The sequence below is a fragment of the Filicampus tigris genome, chromosome 12 (genome assembly GCF_054856515.1).
Source record: "Filicampus tigris isolate MCC_2025a chromosome 12, RoL_Ftig_1.0, whole genome shotgun sequence".
NCBI lineage: Eukaryota > Metazoa > Chordata > Actinopteri > Syngnathiformes > Syngnathidae > Filicampus > Filicampus tigris.
The window spans coordinates 23,582,565-23,606,876 of NC_141228.1; the positions used below are offsets into that span (position 1 = coordinate 23,582,565).

A 24,312-nucleotide genomic window follows, 5' to 3' on the forward strand; every position below is an offset into this window, starting at 1 on the left:
GTTTGAAATCAGGGTTGGGGATTCAAATTAAAGTTTGCCAGGGCGGTGTGGCTCAATGGTAGAGCGGGCGTCTCTTCAACCCGGAGGTTGTGGCTGGGATCCCTGGCCATTGTGACCATGTCCAGGTATCCTTGAGCAAGATACTGAACCCTCAGTTGCTGCGTCCTCAGTAGGTGAATGACGTACAGTGTGTGAAGCGCTTGGAGTACCCAAAGTAGGGTAGCGCTATACGAGTGACAGCCCATTTACCAGTTTAAAGTCAGGGTGATTGTTTCAAAGTATGGTTTCAAGACAGGGTTAGGGTTTCAAACTAGCATTGGGGTTTCAAATTAGGGGGTTTCAGGACACTGTTAGGGTTTCTAGCGATCATAAGTGTTCCAAATTAGGGTTTCAAGACAGGAGTATGGTTTGAAATGACGTTTTCAAACCGGGGTAGGGTTTCAAATGTAGGTTTCCAGACATGAGTGAGGTTTCAAGACAAGATTTGAATTTCAAATGAAGGTTTCAAGGCAGGATTTTATTTTTCAAATGAATTAGATGAGGGTTTCAAGCGAGGGTTTAAAGACAGGGTTCAGTTTTGCAAACCAGAGTTGTGGTTTCAAATTCGAGGGTTAAGGTTTGAAATGACTGGTATGATGCCAAGTCTATAGGGATTCAAATGAGTATGTGATGTCAGATGAGGGTTTGTTCTCTGTGCTAGGGTTCCACGAGTGGAGGTGGAACGACGTAATGTGTCTTGAGACACGGGAGCTCGTGTTACACGTATGTGCCAAACAAACAAACAAACAAACAAACAAACTACAGCCGGTGTGCGTGCAGCACAATATACCGCGTGTGCTCGTGCAACATGCATATGCGATATTTTGTTTGTGTGCGCGTGTGTGTGTGTTTTTCAGACTCCCTGCTCGCTAATCCCGCCCCTTTTGCCAATATTTCCCCCGGCTCCGGTTTGATGGGGCCGGGATTACACGCGGGATTAGATTAGCGGCAACATGACATGACAGCATGCGCTCATTCATTCCAAGGCCACACGCGCCTCATTGACGCCCAAGCGCGGGCAAGTGAGGCTTTTTTTCATTTGGATTCTGTGTGTGTGCGCCTTTCCCCTTTCACGAAGTTATAAAACAATATCACAAGAGGATTTTCTATCCGCCGTAAATTTTGAAATTCGGGTTATACGGTTTGAAAAGGGGCTTCAGGTTGTAATGTCACTTCTTCTGACCTGAGAGGGACTGCAGATGGAAAGTAGCCGTTGGCTAATTCTGTCATATTTACATGTAAATGTTCATTAATATGCACTGTCCAATTTAAATTAAAAAATGACAAATTACAAAGCAGATTTTCAAAGCAGAGTAAAGGGTTCAGGCCTCGGACAGGGTTTTAAAATAGGGATTCGAGATTGAAATTAAGATTTCAAGACTATGTTATGGTTGCAAGTGTATTTTGGAGGGGGAGAGGCTTTTTTCAACGAGCCATCGCGCAATTCACCCTCCCGAGCAGACGGTGGCGATAAAGTGTCAATCACAGAAAAGACAAATACAACCACGTCTTGTCGTTGACGAAGGAGACAATTTCCATGGCGACGACGGACGCAAACGCGTTTGGACGCTTGCTCGTTTAATTCATTTACAAAACGATACAAGAGTGTCGCGGAGGCTGTCGAAAGGCTGAATGACGTGCTCAACGTGCTCCTTTAGCTTATCTTGTGGGCTAATCAGCAACGTCATGAATGAGCGACAAGAAGACGACAGTAATCAGAAGTTAGCTTAGCTTAGCCGAGCCGAGCCGAGCCGAGCCGAGCCGGGCTCCGACGAGATGTGGAGACGAGGCGGGACAAGCGACGCTCTTGACCGGGCTCAGGCGCTGCTGGCCGCCAAGAGCAACAAAAACCACAACAACAACCGACGAGCGGCCAACGCCGCCGCCGCCAATGCGGTCAGTCCGGCGCCGGTCGCCATCCTCCACCAATCACGCGCTTCTTCAAAGTTTTCAACATTAGACGCTGACGTTTAGGGTTTCAAGTGAGCCCTTCAAGCCAGGATTGGGGTTTTGAACGAGGCGTAGGTTTTCAAGATGGGGTTTAATTCAGAATTAAATTAAGGTTATAAATGATCGTAAACGTAGGATTTCAAATGGAGGTTTCCAGACAACGTTGGGGTTTTAGCATAGGGCCAGGATTCAAAGAGCGTTTGCGTTTCCTCAGTGTAAAGAAAGAAGGTGACCCGACCTGAGACGTGGCTCGGTTTGAATCCTGGCTTGGGTTTCAAATTGGGCGATGCTTTTGGGCGCGGGTCTGAAGGCGTCCGTGTGTCTGTTGTCAAGTCAAGCGTGCGTTGCTGTCTCGTCGACAGGACGCCAAAAGTCGAGCGGCTCCTCCGAGCGGCAGCGATGTCTCGTCGGACGTCAGCCGCCTGTCCCCGCTCGGCTCGTCCTGGGGAGAAGAACCGGACGTGGCGGCGTCTCGCTCGCCGTCGGAAGCCGGAGGAGGAGGAGACTGCGACGGCGGCGGCGGCGGCCGCTTCCTGAAGAAGCCGCCACCTCCGACGCCGGCGGAGTCGCACGAGGACAGGTGTGTCGAGGTGGGCGGGGCTACCTGCTCTCCCGCTTCGCCTAAATGGCTGAATCGGCTCTTCTGAGGGGTCTTTGTTTCTCAACATTAACAATCGTTCTTGTTCCTCTTTCCTTTCCCGCTCCTTCTTCCACTTGATTTCTTCCCCACTTCCTCCTCAATTCTTCCCCTCCTCTTTCTCCTGCTTTATTCTCCTTCTCTTCCTCCTCCTCACCGTACTTCTTCTCATCCTCTTTCACATTCTCCTTTCTTCTTCTCCTTGTTCTCTTCCTTCTACATCTTCTTCCACCTTATTCACCTCAATTCCTCACCTCCTCCGTTCTTCTTGTGCACTTTTCTTCCCCTAATTGTTCTCCCCTTTCTTCTTAATTATTCTACTGTTCTTCTCCCCTTCTTCATGATTGTCCTCCTGCTCCTCCTCCTTGTTCAGTGCAACTCTTGAGTGCTGAGTGTGCTTGCCTTGCTCCTTTCGTCATTTTTGTTTGACGGTTCTCCTCCTCTTCTTCAGACTTTTTTGTCTTTTGGTTTGGTATTTCTTTATTTTTTTTTTCATTTCAAGTTATCTTCCTTGTACCTCTTCAGACTGCCGCCGTGGTCCAAGCCGGGCTCGCAAGCGTCCGCCCTGAGGAGACTGGCCCAGATCGAGAGTCGCGTCCACGGCCGTCAGCGAGAGCCGGAAGCCCGGAACCGCCCCCGAAGCCCCGGCTCGGACCCGTCGTCGGCCTCGCGGCCCCCCTCGTCGCGGTCGGCCGGTCGGGGGAAGAAGACGGCGGGGTCTCCTCGGGGGGGTTCGGACTCCCTGCTCAGATGGGACCGAAATGCAGACAGTGATGAGGAGGAGGTGATGAAGCTGGTAGGAGACGGCAACTTGAGCGGGTCGTCGTCCAGGAGCGGCCCGGGCCCCGTACCGGTACCGCGCACTTCTTCTTTTGTGTGCCGTCAGACTTGAGAGCAGTTCTAAATGTGGCTATATAAGCCGTTATTCGATTCATTGTTTCAGCATCGGAGACAGATATAAAGGCCCCCATAGAAGCATTTTCCAACACAGCCAGACATTGAGTTAAACCTCATCAGCTATATTAACCGATGTTCGATTAATCGATTCAGCCCAAGACCCAACTGTATAGTTCATTCCCAAATAGCTTGTTAATTAGGTCGACTGCATTATATAGCGCTGGAACTTCCCACTATTTGAATAATTGTTTACTATGATTATATTTTGGACAAAGTTCATGTTTTTTTTAATGACTCGTTGAATCCTTAGAGTCAGCTATAGTCCACTCTGTCAACATTTTAGGGTGCAGAATCCTTCACTCATACCCGACTCGCTAATCTCTTCAAGCACATTGACGGACGGGACTAGTTCGCTCTCGAGGTCAAAAAATAACAAGCGAATCATCGTTTTTTGCAGCTGTTGAGCCAAAGAAGCCCGAGGTCGGCCTCCCCTTCGCCCGGCCCCCCCTCCGGAGACGTTCTCTCCTCGCCCTGCTCCGGCGCGGCCCCTCCCAGCCATGCTAGCCCCCCACCCCAAGCCCCCCCCGACCCATCGGTGCGACAATTCTCCCCCGACACGTCCAGGTCGGCCCCGGAAGACATTCTCTCGCTGGAAGAACTTTTCCCGCTTGGATGTGACGCCAGCGACGCCAGCCTGGTGTCCTCGCAATGTGAGACGCGTGCGCACACACACACTGATCAGAAAGACATGCTGAAAGACTAAGACACACACAAAATGACAGAGGGACACTGAAAGTGAAACACACACACACATGTGAGGGCCCCCCCCCCCCCCCGTTGATGTGTTTTTGTATTGCAGTGGACTTTTGTACAAATGTGAAGACGTTGGATGATGTTGGCTCCGCCCACGGCAGGACTGAAGCCGAAGAACAAACGCAGGTTCACCATGTGAATTATGTCCGTCTGCCATCAAAACAAAAGCGCGAACTTTCTGATGAGGAAGGAAGTTGCTCGCGTGCGTGCTCGCGTGTGCGCAGGTGCCGGACGAGCGCGACGGCGTCTCGGTCCGGGAGGCCGACTACGAAAGTGACTTCGAGAGCACCGGGCCTATGGAAACGGGTTACCATGACAGCAGCGGACAGGTCATGCGCGCACACACATACACTCGCTCACACCCATGCATGTCCTCGCTCACTCACTCACTCACTCAGTCAGTCTTAAACAGGAAGTCAACGCAAACATCTTTTTTTCAAGAATAGGTTCTATGCAAGCCCACTAGTTGAAACAGGGTATTCTGATAAATATCGCCTCTGTGGAATAAGAGTTAATGGCCAAGTTTTGAGCCATCTCAGGGGGCGGCCATTTTGTCTTCTGTCGGCTGAAAATGACATCGCAGATGCTCGGGTAACAGCCAATCACATCACGACTTACCTGTTTTCTGAAGCAGAGTTTGATTGGTCGTTACTTGAGCCCTGAGTAGTTGTGACGTCGTTTTCAGTCGAGGGAAGTGACAAAATGGCCGCCCCCGGAGATGGCTCAAAACGGCTGGATTTGGCTGTTTATTTGATATCAGTGAGAATGCTGTGTTTCAACTCGTGAGCCTGCATAGGACACCTTGTTGGAAACAAATGTTAGGTTGAGTTACGCTTTAAACATGAATGTTCAGACTTGTTCTCCCCTCAGCCGCATAACCCTCACATGCGGTCACGCACTTCCTCTCTCTCAGGTGTCGGAGCACCTGCCGGGCAACGACGAGGGAGATGAAGCGCTCGGCTCGGCGGCGGCGGCGGCGCCTCGTTCGTCTGATGCAAGGACGGAAGGCGAGGACACGACCTCGTCGTCCTCGTCGCCCCGGCGGGCGTCCCGCCGCACCGGGCCGCCCGCCAGCTCGCTCGGCGGCCGCGCGGCCTCGTCTTCCTCCTCGCCGCCGCCCGGCCTGCGTTTGAAAGACGCGGCGGTGCAGACGGAGGCGGAGGCGGAGATGGAGGCGGAGATGGAGGCGCGGTCCGCGTGCGGCTCGTCCCTGGCGCTGACCGAGCTGCTGAGGCGGCGGCTGGCCGTCACGCGCCGCTCGGCCACAAGCAGCCGCATGAAACGCGACGCCGTGGTCCGCGCGCTCGGACCGCCCGCCTACGCCTACGCCACACTCCGCCAAACCGTGGAGGTGAGCAACACGCACACGCAATCTTATTCTCATACGCACAACTATACATTCGCTCACTCACTCACTTTCACAATGCACATTAGTCACACGTTTACACCCTTACACAAGCTCTCACTCAAAGGCTCACTCACTCACGTGCAATTGCACTCTCATGCTAACACCCTCACTTGCACACATCACTTACTTTCACATGTGCTCACTCACACAATCGCATACACTCACTTATGCAGTCTCACTCATATGCAGTAACTCTTACCACACACACAATCACTCATTCACACTTACGCTCACTCACAAATATCACTCGCACACTCCCACTCACTTGAAATCTCAGTGTCTCTCTCGCATAATCCACCTATACTCACTCTCCTATGGTGTCACGCTCTCACAGCTTCACTTACTCTCGCATTTTGCTCGCACAGCTCATCAGTGCAACAAAGGCGGCCAGAGCGTGCGAGACACGCACGTGAGCGGCGGTCGTGGACGTCCAATCCCGAGCGCAGGATCATCTTCTCCGGCCATTAGCTGCCCGTCTCTCACCGTTGCGGCAGATGCAGCAACTTTGGCAATTGACGTTGTTTGGAATCAGCCTGCCACAATCCATGATCGTCTCCATTACCCGAGCGTCACACGCGCTCAGCAAAAACACAACAATGCGCGTAGCCACCAACAACACTCGCAGCGCAGAATATGTCGTAATGCATACGAGCGTACGTCTCTCCCTTCGCGGGCTGAAGCTTTTGCAAGCCCTCGGCAGCCGCAGCTTGCGGCTTTGCTGCTGTCCGTCAGCAACAAATGTCCGTGCGGGAACACAAAAGCGGCCAAACGTTAGTTCCGAGTGCCGCAAAAAGAAAATAAGAAATATTGCAAACAGTTTGGAGGTATGCATTTTTGGTTCTAACAATTTTTGTGCTCGACACAACCAAGTTGCTTGACTTTTGTTCCCCGGCGCTAGTCAAGTGTTTCATCTCTGCTATCATTTTGACATATTTGGCCACAAGCAGTGGAGAAAATGTACCATTCAGTGTGAAATTAAACATTTCTCAAAATGTGTCTGGAAGTGATTTTGCTGCACTTTGATGCAACAGTGAGGCTCATTTACATAATCACACCCCCCCACACACACACAGTTTCTCTACCCATTACTTGGCAGCAAGTGACACTCAAGACATATCCGATCATGGGAAAAGCCAAAGCGGTAAGCAGAGCTGCAAAGTTGCCACACAATAACGTGAGTAAAGAGAGTTAGCTTCGGATAAGCGGCACCAAAATCAAATGCTTTGCCGCATGCCTCACAAATAATTCAGACAGACAATGTGGCCACCGGTTTATTTAGAAAAAAAAAAGAAAAAAAAAGTGTTACTGTTGGTTGTGGTGCGACGCGACTGGGTGAAGGCACGAAAGACAAATGGACGCAGGCACTCTTTGTTCCGTCAGTACGGATCGCTAAAGGGGTAGTGAGGATGCTCGGCGTCCCGGGGAACCAGCTTGCCATCCACCTGAAAAAAAGACCCACGTGACGTCAACGCCATAAAGCAGCAGCTTGCGACACACACACACACACACACACACACACACACACCCGATTCTGGCAAAAGGAACGCCTTCATAAAGCTGCTCGTTTCCTTTGACGCACAATTAACGCACCAGCCTTATGCTTTAAGAATGAGGTGTTCATGAAAAGTTGTATTTTTGTCAACCCCCCAAAGTTGAGCAACAAATGCTGATAAACATTCTACATTTGCCACGGAAAATTGGGGGAATGGACCAAAAACAAAAACGTTTTTTCTTTTTTGAATAATGAAGAAAAAAAACGAACATGCGAATCAGCGGGTGCCGATTTACCGAGCACAAATATGAGTTGGTCGGCTTGTTTTTCTAAAATAAATACATAAAATACTGTCCGTCTTTCTTGACTTAACATGAGAAAGATGGCCTACTTGTTGTCACAACAGCAAAATAAAGATTTGAACAACATGAGGGTAGCGGTTGTCGACATTTTGGAGCGAGTCAGTCTTGGCTGCAGAGCGCCAAACCTCATTTATGCATGGAGTGCGTCCTCTGTTGGCGATAAGTGGTGTTACACATCCCACTCTTTGATATGAGAAGGTCGTTTTTTGAACACAGCTTTTGAACCCAATGGCCTCGACACTCAGAACCAACGACTCCCCCATTTTCAGGGCCGCTGAACACGCTTTACGCTTTCGTGGCTCTACAAGCCTGCGTCCACCCACAGTAGATGTCAAATGGAAGTTTCAACCACTTCTGTCAAACAGTTCATAGCTCCGCCCCCGACTGACAGAGAGTTGAAAGTTTGTCATTGTCGATATTCAAGGAAGTGTTCAAAAGTAAGCGTGATGTCATAAGTCAGCGCATCATTAAAACAACCAAGGAAAACAGTTCAACCAAAAAAGAGGGCGCTTGGAATCAGTGTGGGCGGAGTCAAACGTTGAGGTTGAGCCACGCCTCGAACTCCTCTCTGCAGCCACGCCTACTAGAAGTTGGGCCAGGTGGCGCCATTTGAGGCTGGTGCGGGCGAAGGCAAACTTCTTTTAGACTGGGAGGCCCAGTCAAATACTTTGGGCTTGAGTGTCCGCATGCGGCGGGAAATTAAAAATCAAAGAAATAATTTGCCCAAAGTCCGAGTGGTGCGGTTGACTTACTTGAACGACGGGCAGGATGTAACGGCAGTTTCTGTTAAGCGCAGTCAGGTCGCTCATCTCCTCCGCCGATAGCGTGAAGTCAAACACCTCCGGGGGAAAAAAATTCCAAATAATAAATTGCCGGCATCATGCTTGTATATTGTGCATTTCATTTTTGTGTGCATTTTTTTTTCTTTTTTCTCTCATATTTGTGCATCTTAATCCCTCTTTCCAATAACGTGAGTTACTCTCTAATAGTTTGTATTTTTATTTTTTCTTATTGGTGCTTTTTTTCTAATTGCGTAATTTCTGTACATATTTGTCACATTATGAGTGTATGTTTCTGTAATACTCAAGTATTTGAATATACGAGTATATTCTTTCCAATATGTTTTTTGAATCCATTTCCAAATGTTTTAGCTGTAACATTTGTAAATGTTCAAAATATCTTTCCTAAAACGTCCATTTTCCTGGATTTGCAGGAGGACTCGGGCGGCATCATCCCTTTCTGCACAAGTCTCCTGCTCTATGCTTTTTTTTGGCGCGCGCTTGCGGTTGCTGTATTTTTCGGTGTCCTTTTTGTGCAGCCGGCGCGCGGAGCGAGGCGCGTACCTGCAGGTTTTGTCGGATGCGCGAGGGCGTGACGCTCTTGGGAAGGGTGACGACGCCGCGCTGCGTCTGCCACCTGCAGACACGGGAAGCGCACTTAGGGGGCGGGGCTCACATTGGCCGATGGCAGCTCAGCACATGACGAGGGCTGGAAAGTGACCTGAGGAGGATCTGAGCGGGCGACTTTTGGTATTTGGCGGCCAGGGCGGCCAGGGCGGGCTCGTCCATGAGCGCGGGCTCGTCGGGGCGCTTCCAGGAGCGGTCGGGGGAGCCCAGCGGGCTGTAGGCCGTCATGACCACGCCCAGCTGGCGGCAGTGCGCCAGCAGCTCCGTCTGCGACAGGTACGGGTGGCTCTCCACCTACACGCGCACCACAAACGATGCTATGCTATGGTCTGATTTTTTTAAACTATTTCAAGATTTCCCAAAAAGGTCACAATATTCGACCTTCCTTCTTGCGCACGGCCGTATGGTCATACCGACGCAAGAACATTTCAAATCTAGCCGAAAAGCTCATGCATGAACTCGGTGGACAAAGGCGAAAAGGTGGGACATTGTCGCCACGACGTTACTAGTTCAAATGTAGCTTCAGCGACGTTGTTGTTTTTTAAACAACTTTGCTTTGTGACGGTGCTTTTTCAGTAAGCCGTGATCGGTGGGTCGAGCTACCTGCAGGACGGCGGGCTTGACGCGGGCGGCGGCCACGACGTCGTCCAGCTGGCGCTTGTTGAAGTTGGACAGGCCGATGGCGCGCACCAGGCCTTTGGCCAGCAGCTGCTCCATGGCGCCCCACGTGGCCCGGTAGTCCACCACGTCGTAGAGCAGCGGGCCGTCCCCGCCGGCCCTCGGGAACGCCTCCTCCCCGCGCCTACACAAGCCACGACACAAAAGCGCAACCTCACAAATTCAAGTCCCTTTGGAATATTTCCACATTTCAATCCAATCGTTTGCTTTTCCAGAATAATGTTTTCCTGTTTTTGAGAATAGTTTTTTCAAGATTTTTTCCCCCCTTTTTGGGATGTTTTTTTCTGTTTTCCAGAATTGAAAAAAACCCAACTTTTTCCTGAATATGTTTTCTGTTTTTAGAACAACTTTTTTTCTGTTTTTCTAACATGTTATTTCTGTTTTCAGAATATTTGTTTTCTGTTTTTTTTGAAAAAACACAATCCGTTTTTTTTTTTTTCGATATTGATTTTTCCGGTTATTGGAATGTTTTTCCTTTTTGGGAATTTTTTTTATTCCGTTTTGGGGATTTTTCTTTCTTTTATTGGAATTTTGTTCAGTTTTTCAGAATAATTTAGGGGGGTGAATTATATGAAACTATTCTGTTTTAATTGTCTGAGGTAGTACTTTTTTATCTAGTATCTAGTTTGGAATGTTTTGAGTATGGCGTGCTGCATTTTCCTTTTGGCGATTGAATGTGTTTGCGTGGCGGCGACCGGAAGGCGTAGGGCCAGTGGATGAGGTAGAGGTCGAGGTAGTCGAGCTGGAGGTCGCGGAGGGCTCGCAGGAGGGCGGGCTCCACGTCCTCGGGGTGGTGGCACGTGTTCCACAGTTTGGACGTGACGAACACGTCTTCCCGCCGCAGGCCCTGACAAACGGGACACACTCGCTGAATTCTTTTCTGCCGCGGCGCCAGCGCGCTTGCGCGTCCCACTCACGTGGGGCTGCGCGAAGGTCTCGGCCAGCGCTCGTCCGATCTCAGCCTCGTTGCCGTAGACGGCGGCGCAGTCGATGTGGCGGTAGCCCGCCTCTAAGGCGCACTTCACTGCCTCTGTCACCTTGAGAACACAAACACACGCACGCACACACACACACACGACAGCCGTTCACAATGTCCTCCGTCAATGGTTCCCATTAACCCGCTCTTCAAACCCTCACGTGAAACCCGAACCTTGTTGGAAACCCGAATTCCAAAACATAACTTGAAACCCTAAATTGGAACCTGGAACTCTCATTTCAAACCCTAACTTTGGCTTGAAATCCTAAATTGAAACCAGTGTCTTGTATTAAAAGCCTCATTTGAAAGCCTAAAAGCCTCATTTGAAAGCCTAACCCTGTCTTGAATCCCTTATTTCAAACTTAACTCAAACCCTAAATTGAAGCCCTAACGCTAGTTCGCTAGTTGAAAACGCTAATTTGCAACCCTAAACCTGTCTTGAAACTCAAAATTGTAACCCCAGTCCTGTTTTAAAACCCTAATTTGAAACCCTCGTCCTGTTTTGAAACCTTAACCCTTGTTTACAACGCTAATTCCAAACCCTAATTGGAAACCCTAGCCCTGTGTCGAAATCCAAAGCTAGGTTTGAAACTCCAATCTTGGCTCCAAAAACCCGAATTTGAAACCCTAACCCAGGTTTGAACCCCTAAGTAAATTAGGGATTGTAAAAACTCATGGTTCCCGAACTTCCCGTGTGTGCATTTGCAGCGTTGGCCTCACCTGTCCCGGCGAGCTCTTCCACGTGCCCAGTCCGATGAGCGGCATCTTGCGGCCCGTGTGGAGGACGGCAAACTCGCTCATTTTGCCACACAGCGCCAAAACGTCCTCACATCAAAAACAACAACAAGATTCATCATCATCATCATCATCGGCGTCGTCTGCAAAATCCTTTGGAATGTACAGCCTGGAGTACAACAGGGATGTGCTCCAGGGCCACACTTGTGTAACAATTATTTTTCATTAGAAGAAACTTGACTACTATTTGCCTAAAAAAAAAAAAAGGGTCCATGACAAACCGGGAACTGATTTCTTCCAACTCACTCACGCATTGATTGCAAATCTTGTGCACATACAAAAAGCTTGTTTTCTTACAAGGGTTCTTACAAAATTTAACTAAGTAACATTGACTTGTTTTTTTTTTTTTCCAATGAATGACATTTCTGAAAAATATATCACTGGCGTTGGGCTAACAGCTCCTCCGTCCAAATGTGGCCACTTTCCAATTTGTTGGCAAAAGGATGGTTGGCTGCTAGCCGCGCGGCTCACATGAGCGACATTTGGACTTAACAATTAACCGGCAATCCCACAAAAGTGTTGATTTCTGTCATCCTCCATGCACGTAAAAACACATCAACATTATTGCTCAATTTCTGATGGATATTACAAACCAGTAAGTAGAATCTGAATTATAATTGATGCTTGTGCAAATTTCTGCATTGTCCAATTGAAATCAAGTCAACTTTTGAAGAATAAAGACATGGAAATGAAAAGCAGATTTTTGCTTCATGCGATTCATTGAGACTTTGAGATTGAGAATCTCCACAGTCCACGCACAAAAGGACAGCTGATTGGACCGCAGCGGTGAGTGGCAGGCCTAACCGTGCTTTAGTAACCGAGCTCCTTTCTCTTGGCAACCACGTTGTTCGTGTAAGCAGTGCACGTCAGCTATCAAAGCTTCAAAGCAACACAAACAACTTTCCTGACAAATCAAGTGGAATCTCATCGCTGTCGTCGTTGAAACGAGCACTCTCAAAAGGCTCACGAGACAATATGCAGTCGAGCTATCTTGTTCACCCACTGATTGATTGATCGATGGGTGTATCTAAGCATCCGAGCAGGAGAAGGAAAAGAAGGAAATCAAAAGAAGATGGACAAGGAGGAGGGTGGTGAACATGAACGAGTTTGAACGAGTTTGAACTCGCGCGGTCAAAGCAAAAAGTAACCTACGTTGGATTTTCCTCGGAGGAGGTCTTGCTGGGTGTCCTGCCGTCTGGTGTGAGGACGTTTGCGTCTAAAAGCAGCGCCCGTTATGTGGCCGGCGCTTCCGCTTTCGCTTCCGCTTCCGCTTCCGCTTCCACGTCCAGTTAGGCCCACCAATCACCAAAATAAGAGTTAAGAGTCACTAGCTGGAACTCATTCAACACTAGAGGGCGCCAAAACACGAATCAGTATTGCCATTTCGTTTCAAAACGCGAAGCCAATTTTAGTTGGAACCTTACTCCGAATTTTCAAACCCTAAACTCGGCCCCCCCTATTTTTAACTTTCATTTCAAATGCCAACTCAATGTAGGTTTGAAAACCTAATTTGAAACTTCCAAACTGTTAGAAACCCTCATTTGGAACCTTAACCCAGGTTTATAACCAAATTAAGAAAACGTCATTTAAAAGGTGGATTTTATTTTCAAAGAGCCTTTGGAAGACAATTTGGAACTCCAATCCAGGTTTGAAATGCTAATTTCACACTGCAATCTTTGAAACCCTAATCACAAACGTGAATTCTTCATTTGAAAGTCTAATCTTGGCTTCAAACCGTAATTTGAAACATTAAATTTGAACTCTAATCTGAAACGCTAACGTGCAGGCGTGAAACCACAATTTGAAAACCTCACAAATCTGCAAAGAGGTGAATGCGTAGCCGCTGAGAAAAAATAAATCAACTGAAACATGGAAAATCTTTAAACGGGTCAAGCGTTGCAGTGAATTATGCAAAATGTCATGGAAATTTCACTGTGGGGAGAAATAAAACCTCATTGAATCATTTCTATCAAATTTGAATGAGCTGATTTTATTTGAACTGAACTTTGAAATCTGTTAAGAGTCACAATAAACAACAATGTTCTTTCAAAACAAGAGCGAGGAGTTTATTGAATTCCAAATAAGTTGACAGCCCATTCATCCTTTGACCCATTGCTCATGTCGCGAGCGGTACTGCTGCCGCTGCAGCAGAGCGGCAAGAGGGAAGGGACAAATTGGGTGGACGGCCGGCTGCTGGTCGAACAGCCGCTGCTGGCAGGCCCGCGCTTCCTGACTCTCGTGGAATAACAGCGGGCAGGTGGGCTCCGCCATGCCAGCTGGGAGTTGAGCAGAACTCTGTGGGGACCAAAAGAGGAACCGTGGGGTGCGCCGTGCACGCGCCCAAGTTGAGTGTGTTCAACTTACTTTCGGAGGATACATTTCGCACGAGAGGTTTCTCATGTCGTTTTCTTTGTAGTGGTAGGTCACTTTGCAATAGGCGTGACGCTTCAGGAGGGGGAAAAAAAATTGGTTAGATGAAGTCACAAGTCCAATCATGACTTTGGAGCTTGAACCAAACCATGGTGCATGGAAAAAAAAAAAAACCCAAACAAGCCAACTCACCGCTCGTTCCGGGCAGAGGGGCGTGCAGGGCACAAATGTATGCGTGGCCTCTCGGGGGCAGTTGGTCTCCACCAGGGCGAACTCCAGCCAGACCACCGCACCCGTCGACGGGACGTACTAACCCAAACGCACGCGCGCGTGGGCGCGGAGTATTTCAAGAAGACGCCGGCAACGACATTTTCATTCACGCAAACAACAAGGCGACCACGCAGCTGATGCGAAGGAATGAAGCCTTCGGCGCTCACCCGAGTCATGACGTGGGTCACCTCCATGAGGGCCATGTAACCGCCGCGGCCGCCCTCCCGGTTGTACTTGGCGGCGGCCTCGTGCGCCACCTTGACGGCCGTGGGATCGCCCAACGGCAGCAACATGGAACATTTGGGACAAGTCTTTTCAAGGTCCTCGTTGGTCGGATCTGCGCACAAGTCGGCTGCGCGTTAACCCAAAAGGGCATGCATGTTCACTGTGGACATTTTTAGGCTGGTAATGGATTCTTTGACAGCCCCCGCCCTGAGAACATTTTATATTGCATTGGTTCCACCCCCCTCCCCATTTGGGTTGAGCTGAAAGCGCAAGGACCGGTTACGGGTCTTGACCTGGTCTGGTGGCGCAGTAGTGTCTGGTGACTGTGGCCACACCCCACGTGACCCAAAGATTGGCCACACAGGTGGCCGCCGCGCCCTAATAACAAAGGGAAGAAAAATAACCCCAAAAACCTCATGAAGCATCGACAGCAAACACGGCAGCGACTCCCGTCGAGTCAAAAAAAAAAAAAAAAAAAAATTTTTTTTTAAAGTCTCACCCGCTGATGCCATTCAAAGGGCTCACATTGCTCGTGAGGTTTGGGGTTGCTGAAGTGACATTTGGTCTGCACCAGCTTCACGTGCACGTCAACGCGGCAACCGCCATTGATCTGCTTCCAGGGGGGGGGAGAAGAAAGAAAAAAAAAATGTTCCCCCCGAAGTTTAAGAAGCGGATGTGCGCTCACCTGTTGATAGCGGATGCCCTGCACCTCGTGCAGCTTGAACTTGAAGCCGTGCTTGTGATGTTGGTTGATGTGCCGGACGACGAGCCTCGCCGCAGCCTCCGCGTTGTGCTCGTCGCACGTGACCGCCGCCGACGACGACGACGACGACTTCCCCAGGACCAGGAGGCCCCGAGGAGCCGAGGCGCACCACAGCACAACCGCCAACAGCTGAGCCAGCATCGTGACAAGAGGGACAAGAGACGCATGCGCGCATGCATGCACGCAGCCTTTAGCCGGGCCGGCCAGCGGTGGCCACCAATCACAGGGCACGGGGCCACAAACGCCACAAACGCCACACAGCTGCGTGCGTGCGTGCGCGCGTGCGTGCGTGCTAGCGCGCGCGCGCGCGCTTGCAATCAGTCACCATGGCGACCGCGCAAGCGCACACACGAGAAAAATGAGGACACTAACACAATCAAGTTGGAAGATTACGAAGAAAAAAAATGTGGGGAAAGGTGCATATATGATTTTATTTGATATTGTCATATTTCAATCATTTGCGTCAAGATGTTTTCAACATTTTAAAGATTGAAAAAAGCATTTCAGGAAAAACTTTTTTTCAAAAAGAAATGTACAAACATTTTCAACAATTTCTTTTTAAAATGTTTTTTTCTCGGAAAAAGAGTACTTTTTCTATTAAAAATTATTATTTTTTCAAGAAATCCACTGTTACCACTGAAAATTATTTTCAGAAGCTATTTTTGTTTTACAGGAATCCTTTTTGCAATTCAGCATGTCATTCTTTTCAAACATGAACGGACATCCTAAATCTGTCAAGCTCATTACTGTATTGGCCAAATGGGAAGTGTCTGTAGTTTGGCCAGCAGGTGCCGCTGTAATACACGGACCTTTGGGAAGACTCGGTTGGGCGTAGTAGCCCCCAGGAAGGCGTAGGGGGCGCTGTCGTTGCGAAAATTGAGGCTGCGGGGCACTCGCGGAAGACGTTGATGGTGAGCGGCGAGATGTGGCGCTCATGCAACTTGAATGTCAGGTGCATTTCTTTTTGTAGTCACGCAGGCCACTTTCACGTTGTGCTCGTGCAATTTTCATTTTGCTGTCATTGAAATGTCACGCTGTTGTCATGTATTTTTCCTGATGGCGTCATGTGGACCAAAGCCAGTCAGGGGCGCAAAGGAAGCTGGAGGTTGCGCCGCAGTCAGTCGCGGGCCCTTCAGGCGTAGTAGCCCCACAGGAAGACGTTGATGACGAGCAGCAGCAAGGCGTTGGCGTTACAAACGTTCCTCCACAGCGGCGCCTCCTTCAGGGAGTTGAGCTTCGAGACGCAGTCTACGGGAGCGGCCGAAGAGGCGCCGCTCAGGCCGCACAGACGCAGAACCGCCCGGCGCCACAAGGGGGCGGGCGGGCGCGCCGCAGCTTCGCAGGGGTCCGAGTCGGAAACGCGGCGGGACGTCGGGTGGGCGTTGAGATCCACGCGAGGCAACGTGCTGTGCCTCGACCACCACGTCAATCTGTGCAACTGACGCGCACGCGCACGCGCACACACACCCGCACGCACACACCCCCGCACACACACACACACGTGAACAACTTGGTTGGAACAAAATGGTTTGAAACATGTACAGTCGGTTCATGGTTAGATAATCACAATGAATAAGTGGTTCAAGAGGAAATCAAGCCAAACATATTTTTCTCAAGAATATGTTCTGCAGGCTCACAAGTTGAAACAAGGCAATATGACTAATACGAAATATGAGTGAAGCAGCAAAACGCACCCGTTTTTGTCCATCCGAGGGGCGTCCGTTTTGTCACTTCTGTCGACTGAAAATGACATCGCAGTTGCTCAGGGCTCAGGGAACGACCGATTACAGCTCGCCCGTTTTCTAAAGCGGAGCCGCGATTGGTCGCGACCTGAGCACTGAGCAACTGCGATGTCAAAATAGCCGCCCCCTGATACGGCCACAAACGGGTGCATTTTGCTGCTTAACTTCTATTCCACAAAGGCAAAATGAATCAGAATGAATGCCCTGTTTCAACTATACAGTGTGCCTGCATAGAACATATTCTGGAAAAAAAAAATTGGTTTGGGTTGGCTTCCGCTTTAAGGAAGGATGAGTCAAGATGTTCATCTGTGTCATCAGATTTTGTGACGCACTTCTAGCCCACTGACTCTTGTTCAAAGTTTGTCACGCGCAGGCCCAAGGTGGGGCGCCACGTTCCGGCGCCCCCAACCGGCCGACATGGCGTCCGACTTGTGGCCCGGTCTCTATGCACGCCACACTTCCATGTTCCGTGTTTTCAACTTTATGTAAGTTTCCTAACAGCGGTTGCTAGCTTACTTGATCCAAAGACAAGTGTGTCGGCGTCGCGCGCGCGCGCGCGTGGCTCACGTGCTTGGCGGGTATGGCCGGCGTGGCCAAGCTGACGACGACCATCACCAAGCAGCTGAGCGCCATCAGGAGGATGGCAAAGTAGAGGTAGTGCACGCGAGTCAGCAGCGAGGGACGCAGGTCCGGCTGGCCGCACGCGGGGACCTCGTGGGAGAACTCCAGAACCATCCGGACCAAGCCCACCACCAGGCCCGCCATCAGGCCCCAGAAGGCACCCTGCCGGCCGCGCGCGCGCGCACACACACAAATGGGAAAAGAACACACAGCGACAGCGGCGCGTGCGAGCGTAAAGAGAAGGCCGATCGACTGACTTGCTCGTTGGTACGCGGCCAGAAGATGGCCAAGATGAAGACGGCGGTGATGGGCGGAGCCAGAAAGCTGACCACCGATTGGGCGTATTCAAACAGCTTGCCGCTGTTTGCCGATTGGATGACGGGAATCCACAGGATGCTGACGACCACCAGCACCAGGATGAAAACCCTGCGGAGGCGCAATCAGGCGCACGCGAATGACGGACGCGCACGCGGCGGCGGTGGCGGCGGGCAGACGCACCTGCCCACGATCATGAGCTCCATCTCGGAGGCGGCGGGTCGGGCTCGCTGGTAAAGGTCCAAAGTGAAAATGGTGGAGCTGCTGTTGAAAATGGACGTCAGCGACGACAGCAGGCTGGCGAACATCACGGCCAGCATCAGGCCGCGCACACCTGCGCGCACACGCATGTAGTAGCAGTGTGTGCGTGCGTGCGTGCGTTTGGGACAGAGGCTCCGACTCACCTACTGGCATCAGCTCCACCACCAGTTTGGGGTACGCAATGTTGGAACAACCCACCGGAGTTCCACACACACGCTGACACACATCCGGATCCACGCAACCCACCTCATCTACACACACACACACACACGCGCGTCCGCAAAGTCATCACACGTGCACACGCGCACACGGTGGTGTGTGTGTGCGTTTTATCGACCTGGGAAGAGCGCTCTGCTGATCATGCCTGGCAGGACAATGAAGAACATGGGTAATACTTTGAGGTAACCTCCCAACACGCTTCCTCCTTTGGCATGACTCAGCGAACGCGCGGCCAGCGATCTTTGAACCATCACCTGCGCGCACGCACGCACGCACGCACACACACATGGAAAGGACGAGTTTGGATTGATCAAGTTACACGGCGCCGTCGCAAGAGCAGACCGGCTGAACTCGATTCGACAGAAAATCTTGGGCTAGGTTAGACTAGACCAGACTGGGCGAGGCCACAACAGGACGGACCGGACTGGAGTCGAGTCGATTAGCGCAGAGCAAACTACGCAGGCCAGAAACCGTCGTGCAAAGTCAATCGCCGGGTGAAGCGATGCAGAAAAAACGACAAGAAAAAAAATCCCTTTTCCGCTAAAGACAAGGCAGGGCCGGCAAGTCAGCAGCAACTTCAGGACGGCCCCCCCGCCCCGCCCAGAGTACAGCGACTGGCTGGCAAGTTCAAATAGGCTTGAACGGCCGTCCTCCTCATCACCGCTGGCCTTCATCGCACCTCTGACTCGCCTCCTGCCTTCATCCTCCGCAAAAGATGAAGAAGGCCCCAGGCCCCAGGCCCCAGGCCCCAGTTCCCAGGCCCCAGGCCCCAGGCCCCAGGCCCCAGGTCCCAGGCCCCAGGCCCCAGGCCCCAGGCCCCAGGCCCCAGGCCCCAGTTCCCAGTTCCCAGGCCCCAGGCCCCAGTTCCCAGGCCCCAGGCCCCAGGCCCCAGGCCCCAGGCCCCAGGCCCCAGGCCCCAGGCCCGGTCGGTGTTCGCCGCCATCTTGGATAGATTTACGGGCCCGGTCGATGTCCCGGCGAGCTTCAACCGCGCCGCCATCATCCCAATTGGCCAGGAAACCCCAATTTGGAAACGACTGAATGACGTTGGGCCTGTCGCTCAGACGTCTGCGCTCGGGAAGTCCTTTGAGCACCCGAAGAGCTCGACAGGAAGAGCTCGACAGGAACTCTCTGGCTTGGATGCCCTGTCGTTCGGCCAAGCCAGCAAATAGCCGGCCGCATCTTGGAACAGGCCGGATGCCATTCCTCAGCTCCTTGGCAAGACGTTAGCAGCGTGGATCGACACCATCGTACCTGGTCGGTGCACCACACCCAGGTGGCGATGATGGTGAGTCCAAAGATGAGTCCTGGCCAGGGCAGGTCGGAGGACACGGGGTCTCGCAACATGTGGAAGGCGTCGGAGCGAGGGAGGTGACACGTGGCGTTGGCCACCGTCACCGTCGGCACGGACGACATGTAAACCTGCGTCAGACCCTCGTACCAGCCCACTTTGGAGAGCGCTGGCAAAGCAAAACCTCACTTCCTGTTTCCGCATCTCTGTCAGTCTACGTTTGTGTGTGTGTGTGTGTGTGTCTCATACCGATGAACATGAGCGTGAAGGCTCCGCCCAACATGATGACGGTCTGGAACGCGTCAGTATAGATGACGGCCGACAAACCTCCTGCAAACGGTGAACGGGTCGCGATGACAATGGAAACGCCGAGTCGGCTTGGAGTCTGTTCGGGTCTAAAATCAGACCCGGCGACTGTGCGGGCCTTTGATAAAGTCTTGGGGAAAGAGGACGTCCCTTCACCTGGTCCCCAAAGGCTGCAACAACGAAGCTACATGCCTGTGTGTGCGTTTACCTGCCATGGTGTACACACACGTGATCAGGAGCAGAATTGCAGTCGACAGGTACAGATTCCATCCAAAAGAAACCCTGATGAACAGCGCACCGGAGAAAAGGTCCGTCTGCAACACACGTGCGCAAATATCGACTCTGCACTTGTGTGCGTGTGCGTCTGTGTGTGTGTGTGTGTGTGTGTGTAGTACAGATAGTTTGGTGAAGATGTAGAGGACCAGGGACAGGACAGACATGTATATCTGGATCCTTCGCCCTCCGAAGCGCTTGGCCAGGTATTCCGGCATGGTCACCACCCCGGCAGCTACGTACACCGGGATGAAGATCCAACCCAGAGCCACCAGGACCCAGGCCGCCTGCACGCACGCACGCAAGGATGGGGACTAGGATGAGGCCCGATCGGAGAAAAACGTGATCATTTTTTGTTTTTTTTTCTCACATTCAACTCAAAGCCGCCCACAGCGATGCCGCCGGCTGCTGCGGTTCCCGCCAACCCGATGAAGGCGCCGCTTCCGACGTTGCTGGACATCAGAGACGCTCCGATCTGAAAGGTCAACGAATAAATGAATGCACCAATGAATGGTCACATGGTTGGGTGAGTGAATGACGACAGATGGAAGTAACTCACAGGCCACCACGTCATGGTTCTCCCAGCCAGGAAGTAACCGCCCACCGTGCTGCCGTTGGCTCGCACGGACGCCTGAGGACAGGACGGACGTTCGCGTTGAGACACAACATGAGGTGCACCGCGATACTTGGCCGTACATCGATCACGCATCTTCTCATATTCTGACCGCCTGAAGACCAGACAAAATACAAACCAGGCCAGAGTAGACTGCGCGGATAAAGACGGGCGAGTACAAGTACAAAGTCATCCGAAAAATCAATACTCAAGCTAAGAAATGGACTTGGGTACAGTGAACACGTATTTGTACTTGATTACTTCTGAGCACTAGGAGTAATAGCCCGCGCGTGCGAGGCGACCGACCCAGATTCCGACGGCCATGACCAGGATCAGATAGAGCGCCACCACCGCGATGTCGGCGGTCTCCATGGCAACCGAGCTGGGAGGCATCGCCGTGGTGACGGACGGGACGCTGCCTGGAAGAGCCAAGTTCAAGTTCAAAGCACAAAAGAACATCGGCACTTACCGTTGCCACGTCGCACGCGCAGTCAAATACAGAAAAAAGAAAAAAGCTTTGCCCGGCGTCCCGCCAAAATGTTGTCGCCGTGCGAGACGTCCTAGCCGAAATGGCACCGTGCGCGTTTAGCTTGTTTAAATGCATACAGGTAGAACTTATGAAAATCCTGACAATTGAAATCAACTCCAAAGAGAGTAGCAGTGCTGGCAGTTGAGTTGACCTATTTTGACTATGTTAGTTTATGCAGAATTACAAACAGAACTTTCACTGGTGTGTGCTATACATCCACTGCGGGATGAATGCGGTCAACAGACAAACGCTACGATCAAAAGCTACGACAAGAAAACACACGCCAGCCAACGTATTTTTGAGGCAAGTCAAATAAGACTCAATACAAAAAGAAAACAGTAAGTACTCACCGCTTTTAACTGAACGTATGACAGCTCGCACAAAAGGCTTCCACAAAAACACTTAGCGGCGTTGTGCGCGTGCACTGGCCCTTGGTAGGACGTCTCGACGGCTAGGAAGGAATTTCACCACACACGCTCGCCACGCTAATAGGAGTTATTACCTGCGGACTGCATATTCTCAGTTGAACTACTAAATGGATGCCAGAAAGATTGATCCACGGCCGCGGAGCCTTTTCTGTGACATTGCGGAAGAAGGTGTAAGCCCCTCCCCCAGGAGTCCCGCTCTTATACTCTTGGCCGCCCACCCACAAGGGAGGCGACCCTGCCTAGCCCGTGTGATGACGTTGATGCCGTGCGACGACGTTTTCTGACCTTAGCTGAAATCAACTAATAGGTGTGCCAAGGGTGCCATGGATAAAAAGAGGCCAGCCAAGAGGAAAGGTCACAGCCACGCACGCAATGACCAAGCTCAAGTCGCCTAGCGCGTCAAATGCGCCAAAGAGGCCAAATCTAACAGTTGTATACCTTTCCGTCCCACACACCAATGACGTGCCCATTATTGTTTTTATTTCACAGATCACTGTGTGTGCGTGTGCGGTGTCTGCTGTTTTTATTTGATATTTTCCTTTATTTGGAGGCGGCACATGATTGTGACGTCATATTACGTTCTCGACGCCGATGAGGGACAGACTTGGACCACGTGGACCGGCCGGAAATACAGACGGGGATTAGTGACGGACGGACGATGCCCACCTCTGGGATTTAAGCCCGCCCCTTTAAAGCTATCACACAACAAAATGGCGGTTACTTGATCCATGTTTATTTTATAAGACAATGTGGTAAAACTGTGAATATCCTTTTGTGGGGATTACAATAGGTTTTGAAAGGCGTATGTGGCTATATCAAGCAAGTTCATCACAGAAATGAATACATTCTGTTGTTAACCCGCCTCCCAAAAATGCCAGCCATCAAATGCCAGATGGAAGGAAGTGAAGCCAAATTGTCCTGCCTGAAGCGACGCAGCTGCATTCATCAAAAGAGATTTTGGCAGCCTTGTGACAGACAACTACCAGAAGCTGAATGATAACGACCGGGCTGGCTGTCCTTGCTTGAACAATCAAGCTTTTGGGAATGGGGGAGGAGCACGAGCAGGCAAGATTCCAATTGGGAACGCGAGACGCGAGACTGCGAGACGCGAGACTGCGAAACGCGAGACTGCGAGACGCGAGACTGCGAGACGCGAGACTGCGAGACGCGAGACTGCGAGTGCGAGGCAGGCGGCGGCCTAGACGGCCTAACCGCACCAGCCCGCCGCACGCTTCGCCGTGCTCGATCCCATTCGGATGGGGCCGTCGTCGCGTGACAACTTTCTTGGCTCACGTTCAACTACTTTACGACTCCTTGGACTTGAACCGTCGCGCATTATATAATAATAAAGTAATAAACACACACCGGACAGCACAGTCAACAGTTTTGTTACTAATTACAGCTGACTTCATTTGGAATGTTGAACAAACGAACGAAAAGCAATGAGAAGGGGGGGGGGAATAACAAGCCAAAGAAAAAAACAATAACAAACAGAAGAAATCAGGAAAACCAAAGAAAATAAAAAGAAAGAAAAATTTAAGAAGGAAAACTTGAGTAAGGAAAAAAAAGAAGTAAAAAATAGGAGTAAAATAGTGTGAAAAGGAAAAATTAAAAAAAGAAAAAAAAAATCCTTAAGAAACAAAACCAAACCAAAGAAAAATTAAGAAAACAATACAAAGGAAAAGAAAAAATGAAGGAAAACTTGAGTAGGGGGAAAAAAAGAGGTCAAAAATAGGAGTAAAATAGTGTGAAAAGGAAAAAATACAAACCAAAAGAAAAAAATACAAAAGAAACCCAAGTAAATAAAGGTCATTTAATAAAAGACAAACTAAAGGGAAAAAAATAAATAACTACAGAAGGAAAAGAGACACCAAAAGAAAAAAAATAAAGGACAATGAACAGAATTAAAAAGAAAATACAAACTAGAAGAAACTGAAGACACAAAAGAAAAGTAAGGACAGTCTCGGTCATTTTTATTTTAACCTGGCACATGAGAAAAAAAACCTCATGAATGAAAAGCAAAAAAAAAAAGAAAAGGATTTAAAGGGGAGTGAAAAAAAAGTATTTCTTTAAAACAAAAAAACACAGCATTTTTTAGTTCTTATTAAAACTGTCCTTTTCATTTCATTGATACGCCTAAAAAGCACTCATTGAAAAAACTGAAAGGGAAGAACAATAAACTGAAAGACAAAGGGGAAAAAAAGAAAAGAAAGGCAAATGTTTTAGTTGCTGGATGCGAGTCGGGCGGCAGGCGCGAGCGTTCCGGCGTGCACGTCTGCTGCCCGCGAGAGACGCGCCGCCGCCGGCTTCCGCCCACTTGAGGCGACGGCGACACCATCGGCGGCCCATTGCCCCCCGAGACCCCCAAAGAGAATCTCCACTGACCTTCTGTGCCGGCAGACATATTGCAGCAACGCTCGCCTCCTCTTCTTCTCGTTTGCGAGGCGTCAGGTGAATGATTAGTCAAGGGAGAGTTTGACCGCGCCGATGACATCACTCGGCACTCGCGTGCGCATGCTCGCCAAGCGGGCGTTGATGCTCAAAGTTGAAACGAAGAGAAAAGTGGCGGCGGTAGCAGCAGTGGCGGCGGCGGCTCGACTCGTTTGGCAACAAAGGGGGCGAAGCATCAAAGG

General features: G+C 50.5%; 4 protein-coding genes across 7 annotated transcripts; 1 reads left to right on the top strand and 3 right to left on the bottom strand.

Annotated features, from left to right (window-relative positions):
- Nucleotides 1-1,502: 1,502 nt before the first annotated feature.
- c12h19orf44 (chromosome 12 C19orf44 homolog) lies at nt 1,503-6,740 on the top strand. Its single transcript, XM_086046260.1, has 8 exons — nt 1,503-1,935; nt 2,352-2,569; nt 3,152-3,479; nt 3,981-4,233; nt 4,383-4,462; nt 4,561-4,665; nt 5,250-5,687; nt 6,110-6,740. The coding sequence occupies exons 1-8, from the start codon at nt 1,816-1,818 to the stop codon at nt 6,155-6,157; spliced, it is 1,590 nt and encodes a 529-aa protein (XP_085902386.1). The 5' UTR covers nt 1,503-1,815; the 3' UTR covers nt 6,158-6,740.
- A 261-nt stretch (nt 6,741-7,001) lies between these two features.
- akr1a1b (aldo-keto reductase family 1, member A1b (aldehyde reductase)) lies at nt 7,002-12,741 on the bottom strand. The gene is made up of 9 exons (XM_086047809.1): nt 12,606-12,741; nt 11,379-11,483; nt 10,600-10,719; nt 10,378-10,529; nt 9,608-9,806; nt 9,099-9,298; nt 8,942-9,014; nt 8,351-8,437; nt 7,002-7,186 (listed from the first exon to the last, which is right to left on the bottom strand). The coding sequence occupies exons 2-9, from the start codon at nt 11,457-11,459 to the stop codon at nt 7,121-7,123; spliced, it is 978 nt and encodes a 325-aa protein (XP_085903935.1). The 5' UTR covers nt 11,460-11,483; nt 12,606-12,741; the 3' UTR covers nt 7,002-7,120.
- Nucleotides 12,742-13,494: 753 nt separating this feature from the next.
- Nucleotides 13,495-15,237, bottom strand: LOC147139278 (antihemorrhagic factor cHLP-B-like). 2 transcript variants are annotated; one of them, XM_086046520.1, is made up of 7 exons: nt 15,004-15,237; nt 14,818-14,928; nt 14,612-14,696; nt 14,261-14,430; nt 14,016-14,132; nt 13,818-13,898; nt 13,495-13,748 (listed from the first exon to the last, which is right to left on the bottom strand). In XM_086046520.1, the coding sequence occupies exons 1-7, from the start codon at nt 15,220-15,222 to the stop codon at nt 13,551-13,553; spliced, it is 981 nt and encodes a 326-aa protein (XP_085902646.1). In that variant the 5' UTR covers nt 15,223-15,237; the 3' UTR covers nt 13,495-13,550. The 2 variants fall into 2 exon arrangements, with proteins under 2 accessions (XP_085902646.1, XP_085902645.1); XM_086046519.1 differs by having other exon boundaries at nt 14,818-14,931.
- Nucleotides 15,238-15,493: 256 nt separating this feature from the next.
- slc5a9 (solute carrier family 5 member 9) lies at nt 15,494-24,309 on the bottom strand. Of its 3 annotated transcripts, XM_086046513.1 has the most exons (14): nt 24,065-24,309; nt 21,029-21,141; nt 20,669-20,740; nt 20,480-20,584; nt 20,232-20,396; nt 20,045-20,150; nt 19,780-19,860; nt 19,494-19,699; nt 18,358-18,493; nt 18,164-18,271; nt 17,943-18,093; nt 17,702-17,870; nt 17,391-17,606; nt 15,494-16,519 (listed from the first exon to the last, which is right to left on the bottom strand). In XM_086046513.1, exons 1-14 carry the CDS (start codon nt 24,171-24,173, stop codon nt 16,214-16,216), a joined length of 2,043 nt encoding a protein of 680 aa, XP_085902639.1. In that variant the 5' UTR covers nt 24,174-24,309; the 3' UTR covers nt 15,494-16,213. The 3 variants fall into 3 exon arrangements, with proteins under 3 accessions (XP_085902639.1, XP_085902638.1, XP_085902640.1); XM_086046512.1 differs by having other exon boundaries at nt 20,045-20,396; XM_086046514.1 differs by lacking the exon at nt 17,391-17,606 and having other exon boundaries at nt 20,045-20,396.
- Nucleotides 24,310-24,312: the final 3 nt, after the last annotated feature.

Bases quoted from the DNA above. Each gene is read 5' to 3' on its own strand.
- c12h19orf44 (XM_086046260.1), top strand. From the start codon at position 1,816: ATGTGGAGACGAGGCGGGACAAGCGACGCTCTTGACCGGGCTCAGGCG. The intron at 4,463-4,560 runs GTTCACCATGTG...GCGTGTGCGCAG, and splicing joins AAGCCGAAGAACAAACGCAG to GTGCCGGACGAGCGCGACGG. The intron at 5,688-6,109 runs GTGAGCAACACG...TTGCTCGCACAG, and splicing joins CACTCCGCCAAACCGTGGAG to CTCATCAGTGCAACAAAGGC.
- akr1a1b (XM_086047809.1), bottom strand. From the start codon at position 11,459: ATGAGCGAGTTTGCCGTCCTCCACACGGGCCGCAAGATGCCGCTCATC. The intron at 10,720-11,378 runs GTGAGGCCAACG...TGTGTTCTCAAG, and splicing joins GGAAGAGCTCGCCGGGACAG to GTGACAGAGGCAGTGAAGTG. The intron at 7,187-8,350 runs GTAAGTCAACCG...TCTTTTTTTCAG, and splicing joins ACATCCTGCCCGTCGTTCAA to GTGGATGGCAAGCTGGTTCC.
- LOC147139278 (XM_086046519.1), bottom strand. From the start codon at position 15,222: ATGCTGGCTCAGCTGTTGGCGGTTGTGCTGTGGTGCGCCTCGGCTCCT. The intron at 14,431-14,611 runs GTCAAGACCCGT...ACTTGTGCGCAG, and splicing joins CTACTGCGCCACCAGACCAG to ATCCGACCAACGAGGACCTT. The intron at 13,749-13,817 runs GTAAGTTGAACA...TGGTCCCCACAG, and splicing joins GCGAAATGTATCCTCCGAAA to AGTTCTGCTCAACTCCCAGC.
- slc5a9 (XM_086046512.1), bottom strand. From the start codon at position 24,173: ATGTCATCGGCGCGGTCAAACTCTCCCTTGACTAATCATTCACCTGAC. The intron at 21,142-24,064 runs GTCAGTGGAGAT...TGGCTCTTCCAG, and splicing joins TATGTCTGCCGGCACAGAAG to GCAGCGTCCCGTCCGTCACC. The intron at 17,871-17,942 runs GTGCGTCTGCCC...GCGCCTCCGCAG, and splicing joins GAGCTCATGATCGTGGGCAG to GGTTTTCATCCTGGTGCTGG.